This window comes from Microtus oregoni, unplaced genomic scaffold, assembly GCF_018167655.1.
Source record: "Microtus oregoni isolate MIOR12 unplaced genomic scaffold, Mior012 000049F_ref0000343, whole genome shotgun sequence".
Lineage (NCBI taxonomy): Eukaryota > Metazoa > Chordata > Mammalia > Rodentia > Cricetidae > Microtus > Microtus oregoni.
The window spans coordinates 6,387,111-6,407,468 of record NW_024543223.1 but is presented as its reverse complement, the minus strand read 5'-3'; the positions used below and the strand labels follow the sequence as shown (position 1 = coordinate 6,407,468).

The 20,358-nt window shown below is 44.2% G+C and overlaps 1 protein-coding gene across 2 annotated transcripts in view; it reads left to right on the top strand.

The window, feature by feature from the left end:
- Positions 1-20,358, top strand: part of Tbc1d14 (TBC1 domain family member 14) — an 89,653-nt gene that overhangs the window by 19,071 nt on the left and 50,224 nt on the right. The window contains exon 2 of one of the 2 annotated variants that reach the window (XM_041636311.1): positions 17,089-17,209. The exons of the other annotated variant lie outside the window; for it this stretch is intronic. Coding sequence (XP_041492245.1) covers positions 17,089-17,209 — 121 coding nt within the window. The remainder of the gene's footprint in view (positions 1-17,088; positions 17,210-20,358) is intronic. 2 annotated transcript variants of the gene reach the window in all.

Here is a 20,358-nt window from a genome sequence, read left to right as displayed (position 1 = left end):
ACAGGGGAATGGCACATTGGGTTTTAGAAGCTCATAGAGTTAGGAATCTGCATCCATCTTGGATCAGTGAGCTAGAAGAATCTTAAGACACTAAACAGCTCATATTGTACTGCAGGGCAGGGCTTCCTGTTTGACTTTGGTTTAGTGAGACACAGATTTAAAGCAAAGTCTAAAGATAATCCTTTCCAGCAGCTTCCATAAACAGTAAGTTATCTTAAATACATACAGAGTAAGACTTCAATTAAAGAAACAGAAAGCTTTTATTGGTTAAAGAGCAAAGTTCCCAGCACAATAGAAGTGTCAGGGACACACTAACAAAATGTTTAGCTGGAGATACAGATCAGTGATTGAACATCTGTCTAGTATGTGGAGGCCCTAGATTCAGTCCTCAGCACTGGAAAGCATAAAAAATAATATAATACTTGTATTTGTTGAGAAAAAGCATCCAAGTCCCACTCTCAGAGGTTAGACATTACTAGTTCAGGGTAAGATGTATGCATCAGAACCTGTAAGCACTCCTTGGGCAATTCTGGAATGTAGTGCAGGCACAGTGAGCTCTCGAGTATGGGCTGTGTGCGTGAGAGTGCTTCCCTCTGGTACACATCTCAGGCAGGTGGTTTCCACATTGCCTCTTTTTGGGGAAAGTCATCCATTATGGTATAACTAGTATGCCTCCCAGTGGTAAGCCACTTCGAGAAGAGCACCTAGACTTGTGGTCAGCAGTGATTATTCCCAGTGTTTGACCTGATATCTAGGATATAAATTGATTCAATATGCATTTGTTGAAAAAAATAACTCATATCAATGTGCTTCATGTTAAATGAGATGAGATGCTTGACCTTATATAATTAATCAGTTGTTCTCTAGTTAATAAGTACATTGACAGAATCCTGGGAACTGAGTGGTGACTTTACTATTCTATGAATGAAGTCTGTGAGGGTTCATTTCTGCTCAGAGTCAGGCAGGCTAGGCAGCTGTGGTTTAAGCCACATTCTTCTGGAGTCCATATCCCAGGAACACACTTTCTACTTTTAGTCAAAGATTTCTCCTTAATATTTCTAATGCTAAGGGAACATAATTCTCTCATGGCTTTTTTGAGACTGTTGCAATTGCAAGATTACGTATGATTACCACATGGACAGTCTGCTCACTGTTGACCTTCATTTTCCCTCTTTTTCTTAGTATTCAGTTGGAGATTAGGAATAGATTGCATTTTCTTAGTAAAGTGCACTTTATATCAATTAGCTTAGCCACTTTCACGCTGCTTTCCTTTTTAGATTTAGTTTGATATTTTTATGTGTAGGTGTGCATGTCTGTATGTGAATATGTGCACATGGAGGCTCCTGGAGTGGAGTTACAGAAGGTTATGAGCTGCGTTGTGTGGGTGCTTGGAGCTGAACCTGGGTCCTCTGGGAGAACACAAGTGTTCTTCGTGGCTGATCCATCTCTCTAGCTCCTTTGTTCTGCTTTCTTTTCCCCTTCACAATGTCCTAAGTTGATATTAGAGTGTGGAGCCCCCGTTTAATTTTTCTTTCCTGTATTAACTTGTTAGGGAATGTTTAGAAGAGACTGGGAGGTTGTGGGTAGGGAAAATATAGGCCTTGTGGACTCTGTGACCTTCTGTGGAGACTTGCAGAGAAGTCCTTTCAGGGTCAGATTAATGAGTTACCCAGCAGGTTTTACGCCAGGCCTTGGGATACAGAGACCAAGTCGGAAGGCCCTCACCATGTAGTGGAATGTAGGCCTGTCAGAAACTAGAATCCTGGGCCTATAAGGTGTCTCAGCAGGTTTAGGCACTTGTCTCCTGCTGGGTCTGATGACCTGGACCCATATAGTGGTCCTTTGATCTCCACATGTAATTGAAAACAAACACTATTTCCTTTAAAAAGGAAAGAAAGAAAGAAACGAGAACCCATGCTTCCAGCTCTCTATGTAAAAGGGTGCTGGAAGAGGTTTGAGAGCACAGTAGGGGCTGTGTGGGGAGAGCTATCCAGCCAGGCTGCAGAGGAGGGTGGTAGAGCTGAATTCACTTTGTTGAACTTGAGTGTGCAGCAAAGCACATAGGTCTTAGGCATTGAGTGTGAGCACGCTCATATGCATGCCACTGGATTAGCAGCCTGCAGAAGGCTTTTTTGGGGCCCTTCCCTGACAATATCTGTCTTGCAGAAGGTGACCACTGTTTAGCTAAATGGAGTAACATGGTTTGCACTCCTGCCTTTGACTTCCTTTGTGCGCCTGTGGGTGGTACTTTCCTGAGATCAGCGATGCTTATCATAATACTTTTGTGCCTGTTCTTTGAGGCACACACACCTGGGCAGAATCCAGAGTCGCTCTGTCCATACCAAGCCACTTCCCGGGATGGATACACACATCACACTTTACCGGCATAAATATAAATAAATTAATTAATTTAAAAAGCTTAAAAATTATCCCAAGATACTATTTTTGTATTTCCATGGCAATTTTATAGTTTGGCAGTTTCCTTTTTAAAAATTTCCCCAGTGTTTTCTTTGGGATTTGACTGACATTATAGATCATTGAAGACTTCTTATTTTTGAATGTGTTAGTTTCTCCACTAGCTTAAGTTTTTTTTTTGTTTCTATAAGCTTATTATTTTTTTATTATAAAGGTCTTGTATTTCTTTCCTTAAATTTATTCCAAAAATGGGCAAGTGAGATGCTTCAGGAGAGAAGAGGCATCGGCTGCTAAGCCTGACAACCTGAGTTCCATCCCCAGGACCCATATGATAGAAGGAGATACCTGACTTTCACAATTGTTCTCTGACCTTCACTTGCATGCTGTTGCATATGCTCCCCATAATACATAAATACAATTTTAATTAAATTTAAAAATTATTCCAAGATACTATTTTGGATAGTTTTATAGTATAATATATAGTTGTGACTCTGGGTAGTATTAATTTTTTATTTGTTTGTTTGTTTGTTTTTAAGACAAGATTTTACTGTGTAGTCCTAGCTATCCTGGAACTTGCTCTGTACACCAGGCTGGCCTCAGACTCACAGAGATCCACCTCTGCCTCCTGAGTGCTAGGGTTTAAGGTGTGTGCCGCCATTGCCCAGCTCATAGTGTTCATTTTTATGTATATAGTTTGAGTCCTGTGGTCTTGCTAAATTTAGCTACTCTAATAGTTTATCTGTAAACCCTTTTGGGTTTTTTTTTTCTGTAGACAGTAACTACTGTCTGTCTATGAACTTGCTCCTTCCATCTCTTATCTCTCATCTTGTTTTCATTGAAGTGGTGCTGACAGAGTCCCTGCCTGGGCCCTGATCTCTGAGTGTGTGGTCCACAATGCTATAGGGTACCTTTGATCATATGTCTGACTTTCTAGTAGATACATTTTTCTCAGATTAGGACATTCTTTTTGTTTGTTTTTTATTTTTGTTTTTGCATCCCAATAATAATTTCCCCTCCTTCCTGTCTTCCCAGCTCCTCCTCTCTTCCCTCCCCTGGACAATTTTTTATTCCTAGTTTAAGATCTTAAAAAAGTCATATCTGCACGTACTGGCTTTGGGGGAGCCTAGGCAGTTTGGATGCTCACCTTACGAGACCTGGATAGAGGTGGGGGTCCTTGGGCTTCCCACAGGTCAGGAAACCCTGATTGCTCTTCGAGCAGATGAGGGAGGGGGACTTGATCGGGGGAGGGGGAGGGAAATGGGAAGCGGTTGCGGGGAGGAGGCAGAAATCCTTAATAAATAAATAAAAAAAAGTCATATCTGTCTTGCACATTATTGAATGATTTTTCTCCATCCATTGCTGACTATGTTTTCTCCTTTAGCTTTTTTTTGGGGGGGGGGAATGCCATTGCATTTTTCTAATGATTTAATATTCTTAGAACAGTCCAATTTGTTTATGACACATTATACTTTATATTTGATATTTTGTTTTAAATTTTTCTATATTCATGAGTCTATGGGCTAAGTTTTCCCTTTAGCTTTGGTATTAAGAACCTCATATGATGTGTGTTCTTTCTGTGTTCTCATACAGTTTTTGTAATTTTTTCTGGGATTGTTTGGATGGCTCAGCTGGTGGGTGGTTGCCACTAAGCGTGATGATCTGAGCAGTCCCAGGGACCCCCACTGTGATGAGAGAAGTTGTCTTCTGAGGCCCACAAAATAAAAAATATCTTTTTTATTATATTTTTGTTTATTTTGTGCGGCCCACAAAATAAACAAAAATATAATAAAAAAGATCTTTTTTCTTTGGTGGTTGAATCTATAGATATGTTAAAACATGTTAACCTATATGTTCCCAAAGTCAGCTTTACTGTATCTGAATTCCATAATAAAAATATTTGAGTGCAGTGTAGGGGACTTTTAAACGTGTGCTTATTTTCCACTTATACCCCACCCCCAGACTTTATATCAGTGATCCTCAAAGGGACAGCAGAACGTCCTTGAGCGTGTCTCACTTCTTTCTTCTCTTTCACTACAGATTTAAACCAGGACTTTGGGTGGTCTAGGCTGGTGCTCTTAGTAAATGATGCCAGTGAATGTGTTGAGTGACCTAATAAATTTCCTAAGATGCGCCCTGGAAAGGAGAAGGGCTACAGAAGCCTTGTTCTTTCAGTCCATTTCCGTTTTCCATGTCTGGAAGGTTACCAGGGAGACCATCTGGACCTGACATTTTCTTTGTGAGTTTTTAAATTATGGAGTTAACATTTTTTATTGTCATATATTATATAAACTAAAACTACAGAAGACTGAGAAAGTTTAAGGGGACATTAGGCTATGGGCTTTGTACTTCAGGGGCACAGAAGGGTCCTCTTATCTCCTTCCTCACCCTCCCTTCCTTTTCATAGTGTATCAAGTAACATTGCTTTCCTTGGAGTCACCACCTCCTTGTTTCAACAAGGTCACTGACTGCTCAGCAAATATTCCTAGTGTAGCCACAGACATAGGATTTTTCTGTTAAGTGGTGGTGGAGCTGACAACTGCCTATGGAGGGGACTTTAGCAGGACTGATGGTTGGCATGTGGCTTGATGACAGCTCCCAGGAGAACCAACCTGTAGTGCCTACTGGTAGGCTTAGAGTTGATCTCTTGTTGAACTTGAAGTTGTTAGATCTTTCTTATTTTTTTTAATATTTATTTATTTATTATGGATACAATATTCTGTTTGCATATATGCCTGCTAGAAGAGGCCACCAGACCTCACTACAAATGGTTGTGAGCCACCATGTGGTTGCTGGGAATCGAACTCGGGTCCTTTGGAAGAGCATGCAATGCTCTTAACTGCTGAGCCATCTCTCCAGCCCCTCTTATTTGTTTTTTGAGCCAGCGTCTTACTTTGTGTCCTGGAACTTTCTGTATAGTTCAGGCTGACCTCAAATGCTCTCCTGACTTTCCTGCCTCAGCTTCTGGAGTGCTAAGTTTATGACTCATGACACCTAGGGAGCTTTGTCTTTTAAGACAGGGTCTCAGTAGCCCAGGCTCTTCGATTTATATGTAGCGCAAGGATAATCTTGAACTTCTGATCCTTCTGGTGTCATTTTCTGGTTATTTTGGTTTTTGTTTTATGAGACAGAGTTTCTTTGTGTGACAGCCCTGGCTGTCTTAGAACTCACTCTGTAGACCACTCAAACTCACAGAGATCTGCCTGCCTCTGGTAGGATTAAAGATGCGTGCTACCACGTCTGGCCTGTTGTCACCTTCTGAATGCTGAGATTACAGGCTGTGCCATCATGCCTGGTTGATGGATGCTAGGGATCAAGTCCAGGGCTTCCTGCATGCTAGGCAAGCAAATGAGTTACATCCTTAACCCTAACCTGTTCATTATTTTTTAAAGATCGATTTAGCTTTAATTTAATTGTGTGCACACCTGTGAGTATGAGACGATGTCAGATTTCCTGGAGCTGGAGTTGAAGAAGCAACATCAAGCCCTCTAGAAGAACTGGGAGTCCTTTTAACCACTGAGTCATTTCTCTAGCTTCTGTTCTGTTTTTTAAAACAATGTCTGCAGTTGTGAATGAGAGAGAATTTCCTCAGTGATGGTTTTCTTTTCTTTCTTTTTTTTCTTTTTTTTTTTTTTTCGAGACAGGGTTTCTCTGTGGTTTTGGAGCCTGTCCTGGAACTAGCTCTGTAGACCAGGCTGGTCTCGAACTCACAGAGATCCGCCTGCCTCTTCCTCCCGAGTGCTGGGCTCAGTGATGGTTTTCAAATGGGTGCTTGGGCAGAGAGGTTCACTTACATTGTTTCTCCATGCACACAGTGTCCAGCACAGCAAGTAGTCTCAGGTGTTGCTCGGATGGCAGTTTATACAGTATTGTTTTACTTCTGAGTGTGAAGTAACAGTGGGGTTTGTGCTCAGAAAAGCCTGTTCTGTCTTGTTTGACTTGTACTGGGGCTGTGTCCTGGCCTGGGGACCTAAGTACTCAAGCTTTGCTGTGCCACATTGCCTGCCTTCTCTGCCTCCACCTTCCCTGTGACTGCTGAGGTGCCCCACCCCTTCCCTTCCAGCTGATCGGCTCCTTCCTGCAAGCCTTCACCTTTCAGAACAGGTCTATAGAAGGAGGAAGCCATGGCGTAGCCCTGACCCTGTGTGGCTTGCCAGGTATGTGGCAACCAGGAGATTGAGAGCATCTGCGCTGGTTTTTGAGGACTGTGTGGTCCCAGTAGAATCATGGCTGTTTCCCCTGTGCTCCTGTTCATGGACAGGTGAGTGACTGTTCTGCCGCTCTGGCCTGTGTAACTGAAGACAGCCAGAGCAGGGTCTTTCCCTCAGTGATGGGAGGGAAACTGATGCCCTTGATATGGTAGGGAAGTTTCCTTGGGTGGCCCTGTTTAAAATGGACATGATCCCTCGTGTTTAGGTAGGATGCTGGGGATGGAGCTCTCTGAGGCAGTGTTAGTGCACAGGCATGCCTAATGCTCGGCCACCATCCCCATCCCTCCACCAACACCCACCCCGATCATGGTCAGAGTCTGTTTTACTTTGTTTCTGTGTAGTTGTGGGATTGCGGAGGAAAGTGTGTAGCAGCCCTGTGACTGTTGAAGTAGCTGTCTTTGTTTCCTTGCTTTCTCAAGGCAAGGCTAGAGGCAGCTGTAGTTATGCATACATTTAGGTTTTGAGGGTAGAAAACACTGTGATGGGCTGGAGAAGATCAGCTATGTTCTTTTTTTCCTGTGTCTCTCTAGGTCAGTGGTTCTCATTCTTCCTAATGATATGACCCTTTAATACAGTTCCTCATGTTGTAGCAATCTCCAACTATAAAATTATTTCATTGCTGCTTTATAACTATAATTTTACTACTGCTATGAATTGTAATGTAAATATTTGATATGCAGGATATATGATATTCAACCCCTGTGAAGGATTGTTCAGCCCCCTCCTTCCACTGGGTCTTGGCCCACAGGTTGAGAACCCCTGTTCTTGGGGTGCCTTTTAGCCTCTTCATATTTATTTGGTGACTGGGTTCTGGGAGGGGAATGTAAACTGCGTGAGAAGTTGAGAAGTGCCTGGCTCAGCTGTAGGCCGCAGGAAAGTGACCTGTAACTGGTAGCTGCAACTGGGAAATGGGTCAGCAGCTCTTCTGGAGATGAGTGCTGCGGTTCACTTTGGATTCTGATGTCGTGAACCAAAGGGGGGAAAGAACAAGGAGTGATGATGGCTGAGTCCAATAGGAAGCTGTGTGCCCCTCAGAAGTGCTGTACCCCAAGGGTGGAGGCCTTTAGCTTCACTTCCTTGACACCTCAGAAAAGTTTTAGAAATCCCTCAGGAGTGTCTGACTGGTTGAACCTGCTCCACCAGGGCTGGGGCTGCCGTCCACCCACTCATTCCACCTCCTCCAACAGCTCATCCCAGTTCCATGCATCTGGATGTCTTCGGACTGCTCTAGATCATAGCTTCCTCTATTGCAAGTGACAGTAGTAATCCTTCTGTAATTCTTATAAAAATTTCTTGATAAATTTTTATTTTTTTATTTTTAAGATTGTCTTATGTAGTTCAGGCTGGCCCCAAACTTACTGTGTAGCCAAGCATGACTTGAAATTTCTGGCCCTTTTGTGTTCACCTTCTGATTGCTGGAATTTCAGGCATGCACCAGTGCTGGGAATGGCACCTAAGGCCTCATAAATGGTATGCAAGGACTCTGCCCACTGAACTGTGTCCTCAGTGCCTGAACAAGGATGTTGTGTATATCTAGGACCTGTTTGGGGTCACTACAGATGAAGCAGAGTGAGTGGCAGAGGCACTGTGCAGCCTTGGAAGCTTTATACCTGAAGAAAAACATTAGGCAACAGGTTGACATTATCCCTGTGTTCTCTGTGACTACCTTCTCGGAGGGCAGGTGCTAGGTACAGGCCTGCATAGTGTCTTGTCAGTGAGCATTCATATTGCTTTTGAAGTCACCTTTTGATTTCAGCACATCCCAAAAGTTAATGGGGAGGGGGGGCAAGTGTAAAAATACTTATGAGGCCAGAGGCTACATAGCTCATGTTTAACACTAGGGCATGGGCTTGGACTCTTAAGTGCTTGCGAGAGTGCTGGGCCTGAATATAGGGCAATCTTAATGGTTCCTAGTCTCTAGAACCTCTTGTTTATCCCTAATTTTATGTTCATAGTTAATTTTTTCTTAAAGGATCTCCTGTCTAAACTATCAAAGCTCAACGAGTCCTTAAAGCCTGGATCAGCTCCTCCCTGAAAACAGATGATGAGAATGCTGGCATTGGCCATGCGATAAAATGTTAGGGAGCAGTGCTGGGTGATATACACCAAAGTATACTAGAGAAGAGAAACCTGAAACCCAGGTGTGTGTGTGTGTGTGTGTGTGTGTGTGTGTGTGTGTGCGTGTGTTTGTACACTTTCTTAAAATGAATAAATAAAAAGAGTTCAACCAGTACTTCATGTTGAGAACACTTTGTAGACAGAAAATAGGCCACTGGTGGGTCTCTCTGCATCTCTAGCGTGGAGCTGAGTGAGTACGGAGCTCCAGAATTTGTCGGTCATCCCACTTGGTTCTTTCAATGGCTCGAGGAAGAAGTTAGGCTTATCTTCATGTAGAATGAAGAGCATGGGAACCCAGGGCTCTGAGATGGTGGTTGCTTGCTCTGGGATGCTGCTCTGGAGGGATAGAGCTGGCAGATCAACTGGTCTCCACGTAGCTCCTTTGCTTCACTTCTGAGCTCAGCAGGGGGACAAGAACTTGTTCCCAGTGTACAGCCATTTTGATGTAGATTGGTGCCTCAGCTGCCTGAATTGGGAATGTCAGTGTGTGGCTGGCTTTTCTTACCAGGAATACCATTTCTTTTCATCGCTTGCTTCTGCAACCAGGTGATACAGGAATGTGGGTAGGTACATGAAAGAGGTGGACAGTGAGCAAGCTGCTTTACCATTCTCCCCCATTCCTATCTTTACTAAGAAGCTGAACAGAATAGGAGAATGTTTTCCTGTGCTACAAACCACTCTGCTGCTAGGAGTCAGCTATTCATCACATGCACTAAGAGAAAACCCAGACTTACGGGCCATGTCCAGTGAAGCAAATGCCATTTATTTTCTGGCACTTGTCTTAGGAAGGGCTGAATGCCAGATAGGTGGACTTGGGAATTTACCCAGCACCTTGGAATATTACCACTCGCCTTAATCAGAAGCCACAGGTGATGTTTACAATAACTTCTGTTGGGCAGGACCTCCATGCTAGAACAGTGTGTAAAGAAGGTCAGTATATAACTGAGCAGACATTTCCGTCAGAAAGTGTCTGGACAGATGAAGGTGAAGCTTGCCATGTAGCTCAGGTTCCCTTGTGATACAGCAGCCTGCGTTTCTATACCCCTGTACCTGTAGTCCTCCTTCCTTTTCCTATGCATGGCTCTGGCTCCTGGTGTCTTTGAACACTGTCTCCTCAGCCATGGGAGAGGAATCCAGGTTGACGGTGGTGTAGTGCTTGGTGCATTTCTGGAAGGAGAACCTGTGGTTTAGGTTTAATCTTGGAAAGTCAAGGGGTGGGGACTCAGACTTAACACAGGAATCTGAACAAAGTGGGCCAGTTCTGTGCTTTTCCCACATCGTGGGGTTCTTGGGGGCAGATACTGCTTCCTGTGCTGCGTCTCACCTGCAGCTGAACATAGTGTCTGATACACATCTGTTCGAGATGTGCTGCTGTCCAGATAGCTGCTGTAGATGGCCTTCATAGGGCCTGATCTTCAGGCTGGACCTATAGTCACTCTGGCAATTGCCTTCCCAGCACAGAATTACCCACTTCGTTTTGGTAGCTGTCTCTGGGTAGGTTGTATCTCTTGAACATCCTGACTTTAGTGGCTCTAGGAAATGGGCTGACCTGTGGCCTCCATATGCATACACACACAAAAAAAGAAGGGACAGCAGAAGGTGGAGACAGGAAATGCCGGGGAGAAAGAACACCCACTCTTGCTCTATGGGAGGGCAGAAAGGTGGAAGATAGTCTCCGGGGGATGAGTGTCCACTACAGAGAAGTACTTTATAGAAGCTGGACTCCTTTGTTCTGTATCCCCAGCAAATTATAGCTCCTCAGTGGGAGACACATTTGTGTCTCAAAGAGGCAAAGTAACCTTCTTGAAACATTAGGGACAGACAGCTGCTGACGCCCACGAGACCCAGAACTAGCTACCAAGAGAGTGCAGGGCCTGTAGCCCTGCTCCAATCCATACATTCTTTACCACACTGCCCACATAGTTCCCTGACCACCTCAGACTCTAGATCGCAAGTCTTGTGTGTTAATGTATACACACTATATGGTCCCCCTGCCCTGGCACAGGTCCATTTCTCACCACTCTCACTTCTTCCCAGATGCTCACTCAAATCCCCTTCCACAGAGGCGGCACAGGACCTTCTTCCAAAGATATCAGTCTGGAGTTCCTCTGCAGGCTGGGACTGAGCAGCCTCCAGGCCTCAAGTTGCAGGTGAGGAAAGGCTTCTTTCCAATAGCCTCCTTGTCTATGATCCAGGAAGGGGCCTGTCCTACCTGGGCCCTTTTGTCAGCTATCCTTCAGGCACCGTACTGCCCTGGACCTGAGGCCCCAAATACATCAACAAGTCCACACCCTGAAGGCAGAAATGGCTCACATAGCCCTGTCTTCAAGTCTTACCAGTGACTTGAACCTGTTTTTTTTTTTTCTTTTGTGGTATGTGGCCTGGCTCTACATCCATCCCTATCCCAAGGCTGCTCCCAGGTCCATTAGTGTTGGGAAATAAGTGACATGAGTGTTAAATGAGGTGGAGGCCAAGTTCAGCAGAGCTACATTCTTGGCCTGTAGAAGAGCTTTCCCCACCCATCAGGTGAGTGAGCACTGAAGAGCGGGGACTCTTCATGTCAACCACCCCCAACATACACACACTGCTACTATGTTAGTGCTCAGCACCCCAAAAATAGAGAAATTCAGAGAATGAGCTAGTTGTGAGAACAGGGAGTTCCCGAAAAGGTGGTCTAAGAAGCAGTAGCCATAGCACCTCTACCAGGCCCAGAAGCTGCCTGCACCAAGGTGATTCCAGAATCCTACTGGAGTTGTTTCAATCTCTCAGAGACACTAAGACTAGGGAGATGGTGGAAGAACTATCAATGGTGAAGCCAGGGCTAAATAACCATGGGCAGGCAAAGCTGATCTGTAGCTCTTTTATCCAGAGGCTAGGAAAGTCATTATTTTCATCTCAGTAGTTAATTTATGACACGGGAAAAGTTATAGACACCGGGACAAAGTAATGTTCAAAACAGTAGTGTGTCAGTTTCTGTGAAGCCAGGAAAAAAAAACTTTCAGATACATTGTCAAGTATGAGACACATAGAGTGTCACTAGAATTGAGAGCAAGACAGTGTTGACACATTTACCTGGGACCTACTATGGCTCCAGCATGCACACAGCCTCTTCCAATTCCTAGCAGGCTTTATTTTTAAGACCTCTCAGGGTACCCTGTACAGTAGGAAGCACACAAGATAGACACCTTGTAAAAAGGTAAGAGAGAGTAGGTGTCAAGAATACCACCAACTATGAAACAGAAACTCTCCTTACCTGCAGACAATGGGTTTTGGGCTGCACTGTACAACACTTGAGCCACTACCCACTGTCCCTACTGAACACCTGAAACATGGAAGACAAGGCAGTGAAATATGCTGACTGAAACACAATGTTATTTTTTAAATGTCATAAAGAGTGAAAACTGAAAGTTTGTGATACATTTATAAAAAGCTTTAAGAAGAACAAGGGACATTTTCTTAGAGACTGGAAATTATCTACTGTCACAGACAAAAGCCAGGGTCCTAACAGGGTCAAATAACCCATGTGATACAGGCATCAGCCTCTGCTTGCCCAGGCATGAACTGCCTGCCAACAGTCACTACTTTGGGACAAGTTACTAGATATGATATGCAACTTTCTACCACAAATTCCATTGTACTTTTTGAATTATGACTCATGAAAATGTATCATCTGTTTTAAAGTTTATAAACAAGAAATGACCATTGCAAAGCCAGATAGTTCTGTCACTAGAAAACAAAACACTTTTGCATCATCCCCCCCAGCATTTCTCCCCCACAGTATCTCTCCGCCACTGCATCATTCTCCAATGTATCTCTCCCCCACTGCATCAGTCTCCAATGTATCTCTCCCCCACTACATCATTCCCCAACTGTATCTCTCCCCCACAGTATTACTCCCCTACAGCATCACTCCCCCACAGCTTAACTCCCATAGGCAATCAAGCCCCAGTAAGCCCTTGGGTTTTCTGCAGAACCAGCAACAAAATCTAGTGAGCGCAAACAAGTTCTTCGTGATCAGCAGAAGTGGTCTTAGCAAAGTTAAAGGCAATATGAAATTACTCAGTGACATTCCACCGGCACCACAAACCAAAGCCTTTTGGAAGAGGAACTAAATGAGTTTGCTCAGCTGCTGACAAATAAGCTTTGATTCAAATCACTGCACTGAGGTATAATCCTTTGCTCTGTCATGGGCAGCATGAACAGGGTTGGAAGGGGGCTTGGTAAAGAATGGCATCCATAAATCTTATGTGATTAACACACTCCAGGAACTCTTTACTGGGCCTTTCATGTTGTTTTTTCAGCTACTGCCCCAACCTAAAAATAGGAGTATCAGGGAGAAGGAGCCCAGCTTTCATACTGAGCCTGGAGGGAAGTGGCAGGGACCAAAGGCAAGGCATTCAGTGGAGCAGATCCAAGCAGGCCAAGGGCATCTGAGGGGCAGCCAAAGTTAGACCTGTACCCTAGCTCTAACCTTGGTAGCCATTTCTTCTGAACCTCTTTTCTATCATACACAATTCTGTAAGCTACCTACTAAAGTGGTGGTTCTCAACCTGTGAATCTCAACCCCTTTGGGGATCAAATGACCCTTTTATGGGGGTTGCCTAAGACCATCCTGCATATCAGATATTTATACTATAATTCATAACAATATCAAAATTACAGTTATGAAGTAGCAACGAAAAAAATTTTATGGTTGGAGTAACCACAACATGAGGAACTAACTGTATTAAAGGGTCACAGAATTAGGAAGGTTGAGAATCACTGTACTAAGGTAAGAAATCATGGTGCTGACTGCACAGATCATGTACTACTATGCTCAAAGCACAGACCATAAAACAGGTAAGTGAACCTTCAAGAAACCCCAAACAAACTGGCTCACTGATGTACAGACGGTGATATAAGAAGCAACTAGGAGTAATGAATGCCCAGCACAGAGGAGGAGAGAAAAATACAAAGAGGTCAAGATACCTGTTTATCAGCCGGGCAGTGGAGGCACGCGCCTTTAATCCCAGCACTTGGGAAGCAGAGGCAGGCGGATCTCTGTGAGTTCAAGGCCAGCCTGGTCTACAAGAGCTAGTCCCAGGACAGGAACCAAAAAGCTACAGAGAAACCCTGTCTCGAAAATCAAAAAAAAAAAAAAAAAAAGATACCTATTTATCAATCAGTTCTTGTTTCTCATGCTCCCTATCTTTCCCTATGTCCCCTTAATGTGTTTATTTTTGTTGTTATTGTTGTTGAGTGGGGACGGGGCAAAGACTACCTGTCCACTTTTGTTTGATTTTTTTTCTTTTTTCTTTTTCCTTCCTTCCTTCCTTCCTTCTTTCTTTCTTTCTTTTTTTGAGACAGGACCGCTTACTGGAACCTGGGACTCATTAGGGTAGCTGGCTAGCTAGGGAGCCCCAGGGATCTACCTGCCTCTGCTTCCTGCGTGTGCACCATGCCTGATATTTCATTTAGGGGATTTGATCCTGGTCCTTAATGCTGGTATGGCAAACACTTTACTGACTGAGTCGTCCATGCAGCCTCACGTTGCCCCTTTGTTCCTAGGATCTCCTACCTGGGGTCATCTTTGTTGTCCTTGTGGTTTAAGCAGGATTATTGTCTCCTTAGCTTCAGTGTGTGTCACTGTGTGTATGTATGTATTAGTCATATTTCAGTCTCTGACAAAACACCTGAAGAAAATAGCTCGGAGGAAAGGCCTTGTTTTGCCTCATAGTTTCAGAGGCTTCTCTTCTGAGTCAGCTGAATCCATTGCTTCTGGACTTGTGGTAAGACAGGAAGAAAGCAGAGAGAACAGCAAGAAAGGTCCAGGATTATCTATACCTTCAAGAGCACACCTCCTTTGACCTACTTTTAATCAGGCCCTGCCTCCTAATGAATAGCTCATTCAGCTGTGAACTCAACAGTGGATTAACCCATTGATGAAATCAGTCACCTTTCAGTATTGCCACCAGCGGGAGACCAAGCCTTTGGCACACGAGCCTTTTTGGGGACTTCTGACAGTATTGTTAGCCATGCTTTCTTGTTCCCCCTGCCCTTGCCTCCTTGCAAACACACACAGTGGTCACGCTACCTGCCAGCAAACGTGCTGAACAATCTACTGCTTACTAAATAGACCCAGGGAGTAAAGAGGTGACTTCTCTGCCTCCTGTTAAGGATGAAAAGCAGAGGAAAGGGAATAGAGCCTATGTTGAAGGTACAGCCTGAAGTAGTGGGTGCTGTGGAAACAGTGCTAGGAGCCTTGAACAAGTGTGAGTGAGGGTCTATTGCTGAGTGGAGACAGGTGTTTTAAAGTCTCAAAAGAGTACACTTGAATACAGCTCCTCCCTTGTTCTCCATCCCCTGGGCAGCGTAGGCAGATGACAACTCCTGAGGTCACATAGCCTTGGAAAGGGGCCGCTGAATACTAGGCAAGAGTGGCACCATGGGCATGGGTTCTAAAAGGTGTCTGGAAGATGCTGCCAGACCCTGGGCAGGAAGATTGCACTGGGCAAGAGAGTTCTGGCTTGTGTCTACCTGTTCTTGTATGCTCTCTGTGTCTGACTGGGCACTGGCTTTGGTCATGTAATTTTTGGTCACCTAGTTCTGAAAGGCACTTTTGTGTGTTCAGAGCACTGTGTGCAGTGCCATTTTATATGTAGTAATGTGACTGAGGGTTTTCAAGGTATTAACTATAAAAAAAATTTCAAGATACTTTCCGTAAAGCCGTTAAGTTTTGGTTTGTTTGTAAGCTTAAAATCCTAGGCTGACACTAACCAAGCAGCTTTGAATTTGTATGCTCTTTAGTTTTGCCTTCACTTTCATTGTGCAGCCTCAGACAGTGTGGTTTCAGCTGCTCCTTTTCATCGTCATCTGCCTGTTGTTGAAGTGAATAGCACAGTTTACGCTCAGTCTCAGAAGGCACTAATGCGAGAACCAGGTGCCCAGATCCTTTCACATATCCTATTCTTGATTGTTCTGTGAGGTCTCAGATTCCCTCCCTGGACCTGCAGCACTGTCCTTCCTTACTGCCACCACTAGCACGTGACCTTGCCTTCCTTGTGTCTTGTTTCACCACCTGTGCGAGCTTCCTTCCCCTGAGAGGGCAGCCGTTCTTCAGCCAGATATAAATAACCCTTCCAGTAACTCAGGTTCTGGGTGTCCCGTGTTCTTAGCATCTGTGGGTGCCTGAGGCTTTACTTGGTTTAAATTGCAAAAGTCTTTCTTAGATAAAGAATGGGTTGGAGCTCTAGAGTGCCTAAAGTTCCTTTATTTTATTTATTTTTACAAATATAAATAGGAATTGTACTGGACTGTGAAACAACCATTTCAGAAACCACAACAGAAACATAGTAAGAAAACAGTGAAACCAGTTCATTCTCATAGTTCCTCCTTTCCCCCATCTCTCACTTCTCCCTCCCTTTTCCCTCCTCCCTCTGTTTTGACAGGGTCTTGCTATAATGCTGCCCAGGCTGGCCTCGGAATCACATCAAAGCCTAGGCTGGTCTTGAATTTGTAGCGATCCTCCTGTTTCAGCATCCAGAATTCAGGGATGCTGAAACAGGAGTATGGTACCATACTGTACCATATCTGGTCACTTGTTTCTTTTTGAAGTTTTTGTCATATATATATATATGTGTGTGTGTGTGTATATATATATATATACATTCTGGAAAGTTGCAGGGATGTCTGCTTTGTGGGAGCCCTGGAGGCCATTTGTGTTAATGGCTGCACCTGTATAATGCATCCGACAACCAGGTTGATTTATACTGCAAGTTAGGATTTGTAGTTTTGGGAGCTTTTGTTTACATGCTGTTGAGAGAGAAGACCTTGTCTCTCTCAATCAATCTAAGGAATCAATCTAAGGAATGATTTTCTCCAGTCGTTAGAGGCTGTATAGATAATTAAACTAGAGGTTAGCTACTGAAACAACTCTGGTCTGAAAGACTGACTGCCCTTGAAATGTCTTTCTGCAAAGGATCTTGTGGATCACAAATGGGGTCTCTCTGTTACTCATAGAACAGACTCAGGTCACTCTCTGGTCCAGACTCACAGCTATTAAATGGCCGTGTCAGGTATTCAGTTCATTTTGACCAGCTTCTGCTGATATACTTTATCGCTGAACATAGTTTCTTATTCTGAATTTAGGAATTTGCACACATAATAGTTGACCAACAGCAAGCTTGTGTCTGAGATTGGTGTCTGTGTATTCTGTGTGTGTGAAGGCCCAGTCTGAGGTGTTACCATGTGCTTGCAGCCTGTAGTCTCTCTCAAAACAGTTTGATTTGTTCATGTCAGCCTGCCTTGGCCGTCGGAGTGTCTCTATAACACCCAGAAATGGCCTAGCCCTTTTCTTTTCTTTCTATAGGAATTTGCTTACTAGAAAACAAAATGCAAGACTTGATAGACAGAGAGACTTGGGATGGAAGCTGTTTGGAAAAGTCCCACTTCGAGAGACTGCTCAGAAAGATTCAAAGAAAGCACAAAAGGTAAGCCCCTGGTGTGTGAAGGTGTGTTTATGAACCACACACGTGATCCTTGCTGAGGCTTGACGTTGGAAAGCTCTCTGTGTTTGTTATGTGCCTGGGTTCTTAAATTGCATTCAGTGAGTACAGAGATTTAACTCATTTAACTCTTTTCACCTCTTTACAGCTTGTAACATGCACTTAGTGAAGTCAGCTGGGCTTTAGATATTTAAACTTGGTGAATTTTAATCAGTCTTTCCAGTAATGGTTGCAAATGTGTTTATAGTCAAACTTTTATTGTATTTGATACTCAAATCTCCACACATTTCTTGGATTTTTCGGGTGGGGAGGTGGGGAGGGTTTTCAAGACAGTTTTTCTCTGTGTAACAGCCCTGGCAGTCCTGAAATTAGCTCTTGTAGACCAGGCTGGTCTCGAACTCACAGAGATCCACCTGTCCCTGCCTCCCAAGCGCTGGGATTAAAGGTCTGCACCACCACCACCTGGCCATTTCTTGAATCTTAGATCCTTCATTTTACTCTGGGATATGTGGACTAGGCCATCATGCTCCCAGGTGAAGTAATAAGGGCGGCAGGGCTGCGTCCCCAACACCCCGGCCGCCTGCCCAGCTAGCTTATGCCCCGAAATAATTACACGGACACTGTATTCCTCCAAACACTGCCTGGCCCATTCTCTTCTAGGCTAATTCTCACATATTAATTTAGCCCACCTCTAATCATCTGTATGTAGCACCCCAAGGTGCGCTTTCCGGGGAGATTCCAGCCTAGTCCATCCTGGGTCGGAGCTTCATCCCGGGAGCGGGGCATGGCGTCTCTCTCTGAGGCGTCTGCTCCCGAGAGAGCTGTGGAGTCTCTGACCTCACTTCCTCTTCCTCCCAGCGTTCTGTTCTGTCTACTCCTCCCACCTATCCTCTAACCAATAAAATGGGCCAGGGCAGTTCCTTTATTAGCCAATGACCTTCCTCCATCACCCAGGCTTTGAGAGGATCTTGCTTCTTTCTTACTTAGATGTTGTCTGCTTTGGGGGTTGGGACTCAAGGCTAGTCCAGGTCAGGCCTGCACCAACATCCCACTGACTTCCTTACTCCTTGAGTCTGCAACTGGATCACCTGCTTATCTTCTCAAGGAGGAGCCCATGCCAAATGGTGGCAGCCTTTAGGCAGCCCAAACTATTAGCACCAGCAACTTCTTTGAAGCTCTGAACCTGTTTACCTTGAAAGTCAGCTGTTGCCCAAGTACTATGGCCTTGAAACCTGTTGTCTTGAAAGTCTGCTGTTGGCCAAGTGGTTGTCCTCAGTAGCCTTCTTCCCACCTTAGATTTATATTCGCTGACAGTTAGTTGTTTTCTGAACCCTCTTGAGAACCAACTAAGTGCTAGTCCTCATGACTGACATTGGGATTTGAGAAAGGACATGGCCCAGTTCAGGCAGGCAAGGCCCACCTAAGGCAGGGCATGGAAAATAGGTCTTTCTCCATGAGGTGGCACAGTTGATATTGGCATTGCTTGCTGAGGGTTTGCTATGTGCTAGCTTAAAGCAGTAGCATTTGTGCTTCTGGTTTCTTTAAAATAATAACCCATGTTGTTCCCTGAGCCTTAGGTGTAAGGGTTGTGTTATAGATGCGTCAACTGGGACTAAGCATCCTACTGCGAGTTGTTCTCTGCATTTTGATCAGTTGTGGCATTCTGTAATAGCATCCACCTGCTGCAAAAAGATTTTTGGATATGAGTAAGAGTCACACTTATCTGTGGATATAAAAATAAGTATTTAGAATTTAGTTGGGAATTATATTGGTTTAGAAGAGTGGCAGTATTAGGTTGTCCTGCAGAGTCCATGACCCCACCAGCCATGGGTAGTTGGCTAGGTTTACATTGCCAGGAAGGAATTCCTTCCTATTAAGTGGGATCTAAGTCCAGTGAGGTGATTGTTGGTTTCCCCTAAGATATAAGTGCCATTATTGCACCCCCGGATATATTTCTCCATGCTGGTCATTGTTGTAGTTTATAGGCTTTACAGCTGAATAAGGCTTTTGTTTTTCTCCCTCAGCAACTTGTATAGCACCTTCAAATACTATGAGTGCTGGTCCTCAGGAATGAGGCTTCCAGGTCAGTTCCAGCTGGATCCTTCCCAGTGTTCTGTGTCTGAAGTATATGGTGTCTTTAGCAATATGTCTTATCTTCAAATTCTGGGAGACAACCAAAGACATTGGCAATAGCTTGTATTGTTTGGGAATTCTCATGAGCTTCCCTAAGAACTCAAAGGATGTGTTGTCTTGTCTGGCACTGGGGTTTTTGTTAGCTGTCTAACAAAAAGACTGTTGGGGAGAGCATGATCACCACATATACCTTCATTTAAATTACTTATAAATGTATTTTTAAATAAACACAACGTGCTCTCCTATGGCTTTTTCTGTTATCCCTAGTGTTCTTTAGCTCTTCTTGCTCCCTCAGCCTTGCTTTCCCCTGCCCAGATAATGAAGTGGGGCAAATTGTAAGTACTACTGGACCATGACATCTGTTGCAAGATGGTGTATATTCAAACGACAGGGAACTGAACACATCAAATCTTAACAATGTTGTTACCTAAACAGAACATGTGTGGTGGCACTACCAGTTGACATCCTAACATGATGGGAGAATATCACAAGGTCCTCCCTCTAGATGAAGAACTGCAGGCAATTGATGGTTGCTGAGAGAGGAAGAATCAGTCTTTCCAGAGATGAACCCCTGATAGGTTATCCAGTCCCAAGTGGCTATCCATAAACACATAGGCATTTGAGCAACACTAAATGAACTTATCAAACTGTATGTATATACATATATGATATATATTTTATGTGTATGTAACAAAATAGTAAAGAAGATACCATGAATTTGAGAGGGAGTATGTAGCATGAATAATAAAAACCCAGAGACAGATATTGGGGTTCAAGCTGAAGATCAGAAAAGCAAAGCGGCCAGCCTCTGACTCTTACCTCTTAGACCGAAATGAATGATCCTTCCTCCAGGAATCCTTAGTCTGAGACTGACCCTGAGAGCTGTCTCCTCCATCTTATATTCCTCTCTAGCTGGTATTAAAGGCATGCACCACCACTGCCTGGCCTGTATGGCTGACTAGTGTGGCTGCTGGGATTAAAGGTGTGAGCCACCACTGCTT